This window comes from Mixophyes fleayi, unplaced genomic scaffold, assembly GCF_038048845.1.
Source record: "Mixophyes fleayi isolate aMixFle1 unplaced genomic scaffold, aMixFle1.hap1 Scaffold_3628, whole genome shotgun sequence".
NCBI classification, from domain to species: domain Eukaryota; kingdom Metazoa; phylum Chordata; class Amphibia; order Anura; family Limnodynastidae; genus Mixophyes; species Mixophyes fleayi.
This window is the reverse complement of record NW_027447619.1, coordinates 19,123-28,085: the sequence shown is the minus strand read 5'-3', so window position 1 is coordinate 28,085 and position 8,963 is coordinate 19,123. Positions and strand designations below refer to the sequence as shown.

Genomic DNA, 8,963 nt, shown 5'->3' with positions numbered 1-8,963 from the left:
TACAGACTATCGTAAACATAACAGGTCCTCTTCAGGGTCAGGCACCTAATCATAGAAAATGTGAGTCACCAATAATAATTAGAGGGAACATCAATTATATCTATGCAGGGATATTGTACATTTTATATAACTCACCAGCTCCAAATCAAATCTAATAAACTCCAGACCGGACACGAGTGTGAGGAAGAGTGTGAGATGGTCATGACTACAAACCAGAGCATTCCTGGAACAGAAGAGCATAGTATTGGATGACGCGCGGGGGAAGCACCGCCACAGCCAGACAGGCGACGGATCTGCACTCGCTACTTACTTGTAGTAGTACTTCTGCAAAAGACTTTGGTTCTCCTGGAATAATCTCAGGTAACTTTCCAGGGAATTCTCATTGAGCGCGAGGTACAGCCAGGCCCGGCCTGCCAGGGACACACAAGAGAAGAGCCGTTTGTGCTGGGCACTGACGGTGGACTATAAATCACACAGCTAATTACTCACTGCGGCCGAGGAGCGTAGCTACATGCTGCTGTTCCTCGATCTGCTTCACCGCTTCCCTGCGGGTAAAGTGTACGACCAGCACCCAGTACCCAGACGAGATATCCTGTAACCTGGGGGAGAAGACACCATGACCCACTGATACATATATATATATATATATATATATATATATATATATATATATATATATATAGTGGGTGGCTGATCGCCATGTGCCCGGAACAGTTGATGTAATTATTTCTTTTTTTAAATTGCTGGAACAAGTAACGGGTAGGTTGGTATCAGCATGTGGTGGACACTAATATTTAGGGCATTCACTCATAATTGAGAACGGCAGTTCTATTCTACCAATGAGCAGCAGTGTAACTTTATTCGGGAGTTGGGAGACATTGATAATAAGTACATCAGGGGATAACCTGCATACACGGTCATGGAGGCAGCCATACTGCGAGTGCTTCTACCTCACCAGAGGCCATAACAGGAGACAGCGCCCACCCTTCCCTGACAATAGTGACTCACCCATAGAGCAGCGCATGGTCCAGGTGCTCACACAGTCTTTGCAGGACTCGGTCATGGTTCCGTATAGCGGGCGTCTCATCTTCACACGCGGCAAAGTAACTCTGTAACTGAGGGGGCAAAAGTCAGGGTGTAAATACAGGCGCAGACCCCCCGAGCTCATGTGTACAGTGTGGCAGGGTCAGAGATTCAGTTAGCAGAAGGATGGATCACAAATTAGGTTACGAGGGGCAATGATCCAGTCCTCGGCTCATCAGAGACTGCCATTACTTGTCTGGATGTTGTGTGGTCCTCACAGGGAGGGACCAGAGTATGTGGCCAATCAGACAATAGGATGTATTATGTTTGAGCCCTAAACATGGTCTGACCAGAGCTGTTGATGATCCACAGACTGCATACAACATGTTACATGTCTGACACAGGACCAACCAGAACTCTACATTATAATATGACAGTTTGCTATGTAATATTCAGAGTTTAGCCCTGAAAATGAAAGAGAATCAGGGATTTTAACAAACTGATAAATCCTATTAAATATATAAAAATAAATTATCTGAATAAAGTGGAGGAGTTTACTGAAGGGCTCTTCTCAGACCACCACTGCTGGGTGGGGGGTAGTCACTATGTCCTGTGAGGTACTAACAGATCGCTGGCATACAGGATAGAGATGCAGCCCGCACACAGGCAGATGGGTCGGTAAACCTCACGTGCTGCAGATTCCTGTAGAACAAAGCACTGACCTATAATACAACATAATTATGTGAACTGAAGAGACTCTTACAACATAGTCTTTATATATAGATGAGTGAGCAGTAAACATCCTAGAAATAGGGAACTTCTCATCCCGCAATATACACAGTCACAAGACCATCTACAGAGCGGACAATTAAAGGGCCAGCAACAGCATGCTCTCTGAGCCACTTCCTTAACGGCAGTGTCAGCTCACGTTCCCAGAAGAGAGATAAAGGGCTACAAATTTTTGTCCTGATATTTGCATATCCTAGTGAAGAGACAGCCCAGACTGTGTAGCTTAATGATCAGAGCAGGAAATAAGGCGTTAGTCTATGCTTGGACCGGGGAATTAAATACACTCTTAGCTCACCTCCTTTTTACTTTTAAAGCCGTAACATACAATTTAACTAATGAAGAACAAAGAAATATGTTGATCTATTGATAGAATAGACGTCCTATGTGTGTGCAAAACCCCCCTCCCTCCCCAGCCATACTTGAGGGTACTTGGGGTGGAGTGGCCGGGGGGAGGAAGCAGGACTACAAAGAACAGCCATGGCTGCCTGCCTTGTGCAGCCCCCAGCCTCTGACCCAGGAGCAGCAGCTTCGTCACAATCTAACCTGTACACAACATCACTGCTTCTATTAGTTAGGGTAAAAAGTGAAATATATTTAATCATTTCTTTGGATTGTGACTAACTAAATTGCAGGATTTTTATATTAAAATAGTAAAAATACAAAGAAAACACACACACATGCAGCTATGTGTATATATATATATATATATATATATATATATATATATATACATACACATATACACACACACACACACATATATAGATCAATAGGTATAGATATATTCCTATAAGACAGAAGTGGAAACGTCAGATCTCTAGGTGCCTCACACAGTACAATGGATACTACTTGTTGTGTTACTTACTTACAGAACCCATGGTAAAATATAAATAGAACAGAGAAATATACAAATACATGGATGCACACAGAGGTAATCACACAAATAACACGCCCAGGTCTGAGACAGAACAGCACTGAATGTAGATGATACATTGTATTACTGGAAGACATTACATGGATAGTAACTGCCTGAATCATATAATAATAAAGGTTTAGTCTTGGACGTAATAGAGCTGCATAATACAATTAATCTGTGTGGACCTAATAAGTTAGATTAATGTTGAACCATCGGGAGCCCCTGCCCATCTAATGGAGGGGCCACAGTAATACAGACATCGCTACCTATAGTCATCCCCAGCAGACACATCCATCATCCTCACAGAACATCGGAGACCACCAGCAGTCACCCAATACACAGCTGCACCTCTACCGACCACTTATTGCTGGTAAAATACTACTGTAAGTAATAACTGATTTTCCTATGTCAGTAACATTTGCTGACACATTGAATACTATGACAGCTGCTTCCAGACAGACATCAGTCATTTGAAAACATATGGGAAAAGCAGAACCAGGTGGGTAATACCATGTGCTCACCGACGCCAAGAAGAGTGTGTTATATTGGATATTACAGCCGGCATGTAACCAGCACAGTGTTTAACCCCCATCAGCAGCAGTCTAATATTCTGGCCAGTTATACTGTGAAATGCACAATGTTTGGTTCTTCTACAAGACAGATATCGGACGGAGGTTTCAGGAATCCAGCCCTGGAAGTGGGACTTTAAAACACCTTTCACCTCCAGATATAGAAAGGGCTTAGGCCACCGGTGGCTATTGTGGAACTACAAGTCTCAGCACTGCTGCATAAGCTGCAGGTCACAGCTGTAATACACAGACATGGGCATCACCCACTAGATGTGCAGACTGACTGGCACTCCGACTTGCCTGCCCCAATGAGCGATAACCACTACAGGTCATGATGACACTAAACCCTCATCTGCGGGATAAGGTTTAGGACCGTTCTGCGCAGTACACGCCATCAAGTGTCACCCGTCTATGGGCGTCACACTGAGGGAATAATTACTAGAGCACCCCACTTATGCCTGCACCCCCAATCTAAGACCTGGTGTGTAAAGCTCCCCTGCGATGCCAAAACCCACCCTCATACCTGACTACTGCCAACTAAATATAATGGGGGAACATACGAGAGGTAAAATAACAAACGGAGCAGCCAATCAGATTCTAGCTGTCATTATCCAGCAGTGGTTACAAGATGAGAGCAGCTGTCTGATTGGATGCTGGGTGAAACAGCACCTGATTGCATAGCTGCTTGTAGAGCATTATTTATACCCTGGTGAAACGTTACTAGAGGGAGATAAGCGTACTGCCACGCGGTGCCGTCTGTGTGGACCTTCTGCCCGTGTTCCTCCGGCTTTCTTCCCACACTCTAAATTATTAATGTTTTATGGTCAGCAGACTAAACTGCTGCTAGCGTGTGTGGGATACAGAAATTAGATTGTAAGCTCCTCTGGTTCAGGGAGTGAACATTCCCTGATCGTATAACGACACATCATATATTTGTATTATGTAAATAAAGGATATTCTGCTCTCTGGGAGAACTCATGCACCAGAGTCTATGACTGATTACAGGTTTGTGCATAGAATATATGGAGATAAAAGCTGCTGATAAATGCGGTATATTTCTCTCTAACCAGTCATGTACAGCTGTGTTTAGTCTCAGTTACTATGCAGCGAAGAGAACAACATACTACACATATAAGAGGTGACCCTGCCCCAAAGAGATCTGATAAAGGAACCAGCGGGATACAGGGGTCATTGTGAATACAGAGAAAATACTGAGATTATGTACAAAAATCATCTGTTCAGGAACTAGATAAACAGAATATGACGGCAGATAAGAACCAAAATTACAGTCATTGCTCATGACAACATGGCTGTAAAAAGTCGCTAAAGGGACGTCCGCTCTTCCCTTTATCGTCCTAAAGAAGGCTACTGTGTATGCAGTCCATGGACCGAGCGATCGGACCATCGATCGCATGTAAAATCGCTCGGCATAAAAAGTTGGTCGAAATTTCTGTAGTGTGTACCCCAGCTTTAGGATATCCTTATGTCTATCCCAAGCATGTTTAACATTGCTCTACTGTATTAGCCTCTACCACCTCCGATGGGAGGATACTCCACTTATACACTACCCTTAGAAGCTGTATGAACATTAGGGTTCAGCTGATACACAAGGGCAGTTGTGCAGACTTGCAGCACCTCGTCCTTACACAGCCAGTTACTGATCACAGATCAGAGAGCTTAGTATACATCTATAAAACACAGCAGTCCTTGTTACACCTAGTTACATATGATGCCAGCATCATACATGTAGCATGTTATCAGACACATACATCCTCTATAGATGGAGGGGACATTAGCGAGAATGTTCCTTACTGGCGGAACAGATCATACATGATGGCCACACTAATATTAAATCACACAAGAGTCATAGGAGCATATTCAATTGTCGGCGGAAACGCAGAAAATATCGCGAAAATCTGTAATAAAAACGTTATTACAGTAGTTTTATCGCTGGATTTCAGCTCCCTGAGCCGCGAGCTGAAATCCAGCTAACTATTACCATAATAACGGTAATAGTTTTAACACGGCGGGAAAAATAAAGAATTGCATATGCCCCATATAGTTACCATGAAGAGGTTCCGTCACAGAGCACAAAGCCTGGGCAGTGAGCTCTGCTAGGCAACATGCAATGACCACAAGAAGGAGAGAGGATCCCAACTAAGGCAGACGGCTATAATACCCAGAACCTTAATACACATCGCTCAGTAATGGCTGCTGCACTAATGATGTACTGCTGACAGCTGACTTTCTGGGGTGAGGATCTGCACTCAGCTGCCCGGGGCTCTTTATGTCACATTCCTAAATACCTGACAGGGAGGAACCTCATACAAACAGGTCTATCAGCCACGTGACGCCCTCCATATAATGACCTACAACAGTCGCAGCCATCCATAGCATGCAATAATTATATATATTATGTGTACATTACAAGTACTGTACTGACCTATTCCACACCCAGCAGTCGCATTATTATATATTACACCACAGCTCATACAGTAATTTACAAACAGGGTTTTAAATCTGTGTTTTGCATATCAGGACATCAACAATCATCCTGTCCTCACCAAGTCCTCAAATTTGAGCTCAAATAACAGAACAGATTTTACTTTATTACATATTAAATAGAATATAAGCCAACATAATACGTCATGTATGAAGTACACTCTTACTGCTTCCACATCTAGAACATATTTTGTGCTAGGACCTCTCTATAACAGGAGAACCTCATGGAGGTCGGTCTGGGGCAGTCAGGTCTGTGTAGCCACCATGACAAGGAGAAAAGACGTCTGAGAGATCTCCGAGAGGTAACTGTTGCTGCTCATCCGTCAGGAAATGTTATCAGGCCATTTCCAAACAATCGTAAGACCCTTCTGCAGTGAGAGAAATTATTGTGGAGCATACCGACAGCCACCAATCTTCCCAGGAGCGGCCGTCCGGCCATATTCACCCAAACATCAGACCGTATGAAGCGCTGAGGAACCACTGAGAACCCAAAGATACAACAAGGGGCCTACAAGTCTCTGCCAACATGGTAAATGCTAAGATTCATCACAGTGGAGAAAGGGTGATTATTTGAGGTTGTTCTGCAGCCACAAGAACTGGACGCCTCAAAATCATTAAGTCCTCCACGACCTCCTCTCTGTACCGGAGTATTCTAGAGGAAAAGACTCGGCCATCTCTCTGAAGCTTGGCTTCATTTTAGATCAGAAAACAACACAATGATCCTAAGTAAAACTAGGAAAGTCCAGACCTCAACCCCACTGAGGTGCTGTGGTTGGACCTCAGGAGAATATCAACCGGCTGAAGCAGATTTATAAGGATTGAGCCAAAACTTGTGAAAGATGGTGCAAGAGACTGATCAATTACAGGAAGCTGTTACTGCAACGCTGTCCAAGTGTTTCTATGATCTACGGAATCCCTGGGGGTCTATACACAGGTTCTGCTGCTATATAAGAGGAGATCAGATAATGGTGGAGGCTAGAAGGAGACCCCGCCATCATTATTGGTGTGTAAACATCCAGGATGTTACGTTGTCACACGGGACCTATATATTCCTCTATAAGTAACATCAGTGATTTATCACATGGGGATAGAAGAATACATTGTAGGACTTGGTGAGGATCAGATGATTGTTGTTACAGGACAGAATATAGATCTGAATGAGGGATCAATTCCCCCCATAACTGTACATGTAGGACGGGGTCAGGGCAGACATCACACAACCTATGTATAACAGTTACTCCGGGTGTGAGACACAGCACTGGGCTGCCAAGCTAGCACTCTAAAGATGTGCACACAATATATACACAAGAGTATGTAATACAGAGATATCCTGTGTACACAGCCCAGCACATAGTAACACACTAATATATATATATACACACACACACCTCTCTGTACACAGCCCAGCACACAGTAACACACTAATATATATATATACACACACACCTCTCTGTACACAGCCCAGCACATAGTAACACACTAATATATATATATATATATATATATATATACACACACACCTCTCTGTACACAGCCCAGCACATAGTAACACACTAATATATATATACACACACACCTCTCTGTACACAGCCCAGCACACAGTAACACACTAATATATATGATATACACACACACCTCTCTGTACACAGCCCAGCACATAGTAACACACTAATATATATATATATATATATATATATATATATATACACACACACCTCTCTGTACACAGCCCAGCACACAGTAACACACTAATATATATATATATACACACACACCTCTCTGTACACAGCCCAGCACATAGTAACACACTAATATATATATACATACACACCTCTCTGTACACAGCCCAGCACATAGTAACACACTAATATATATATACACACACACCTCTCTGTACACAGCCCAGCACACAGTAACACACTGAATATATATATATACACACACACCTCTCTGTACACAGCCCAGCACATAGTAACACACTAATATATATATACACACACACCTCTCTGTACACAGCCCAGCACACAGTAACACACTAATATATATATATACATACACACCTCTCTGTACACAGCCCAGCACACAGTAACACACTAATATATATATATACACACACACCTCTCTGTACACAGCCCAGCACATAGTAACACACTAATATATATATATATATTATATATATACACACACACCTCTCTGTACACAGCCCAGCACACAGTAACACACTAATATATATATATACACACACACCTCTCTGTACACAGCCCAGCACATAGTAACACACTAATATATATATACATACACACCTCTCTGTACACAGCCCAGCACACAGTAACACACTAATATATATATATACACACACACCTCTCTGTACACAGCCCAGCACATAGTAACACACTAATATATATATATATATATATACACACACACCTCTCTGTACACAGCCCAGCACATAGTAACACACTAATATATATATACACACACACCTCTCTGTACACAGCCCAGCACATAGTAACACACTAATATATATATACATACACACCTCTCTGTACACAGCCCAGCACATAGTAACACACTAATATATATATACACACACACCTCTCTGTACACAGCCCAGCACATAGTAACACACTAATATATACACACACACACCTCTCTGTACACAGCCCAGCACATAGTAACACACTAATATATATATACACACACACCTCTCTGTACACAGCCCAGCACACAGTAACACACATCACATGTACAGACACACAGAGCCATGTATAATATAATATAATACTATATATCACAGCTCGGTATAATGTCACCTTCCGCACGGACAGGTTGATGTTCTCCAGGATCCGGTCCTTCACCTGCCGCGGATCCATCCGCCCGGTACAGTCCCGTCATGTGACCCGCAGGAAGCTGCGTCATGCAGGGGGCGGGCTATGTACACTACAGCGCGCGGCTGAGGGGCGGGGTCACGGATTGTTTTGATTCTTCAGAGCAGCGCTGCCCCCGGCAACGGTCACATGATCATCCCCTCAGAGAGCTCCACCCCCCTGTCCCCTCAGAGACCTTCCAGCCACTCTGAGACCCCTACACTCAGACTCCCTTACAGACCTCCTGCCCATCCTCAGAGACTCCCTGCTCCTTCATAGCCCAACCACCACTCTGAC

The 8,963-nt window shown here is 43.4% G+C and overlaps 1 protein-coding gene across 1 annotated transcript; it reads right to left on the bottom strand.

The window, feature by feature from the left end:
• Positions 1 to 6: 6 nt before the first annotated feature.
• On the bottom strand, positions 7 to 8,719 carry LOC142132626 (pleckstrin homology domain-containing family M member 2-like). The gene is made up of 6 exons (XM_075194432.1): positions 8,613 to 8,719; positions 1,009 to 1,115; positions 490 to 599; positions 311 to 410; positions 136 to 223; positions 7 to 45 (listed from the first exon to the last, which is right to left on the bottom strand). The coding sequence occupies exons 1-6, from the start codon at positions 8,670 to 8,672 to the stop codon at positions 7 to 9; spliced, it is 504 nt and encodes a 167-aa protein (XP_075050533.1). The 5' UTR covers positions 8,673 to 8,719.
• Between the last annotated feature and the right edge of the window lie 244 nt (positions 8,720 to 8,963).

Coding starts and splice junctions, on each gene's coding strand:
- LOC142132626 (XM_075194432.1), bottom strand. CDS start 8,672: ATGGATCCGCGGCAGGTGAAGGACCGGATCCTGGAGAACATCAACCTG. Junction 224..310: donor TTGCAGAAGTACTACTACAA/GTAAGTAGCGAG, acceptor CTTCTGTTCCAG/GAATGCTCTGGTTTGTAGTC. Junction 46..135: donor TTAGATTTGATTTGGAGCTG/GTGAGTTATATA, acceptor TTCTATGATTAG/GTGCCTGACCCTGAAGAGGA.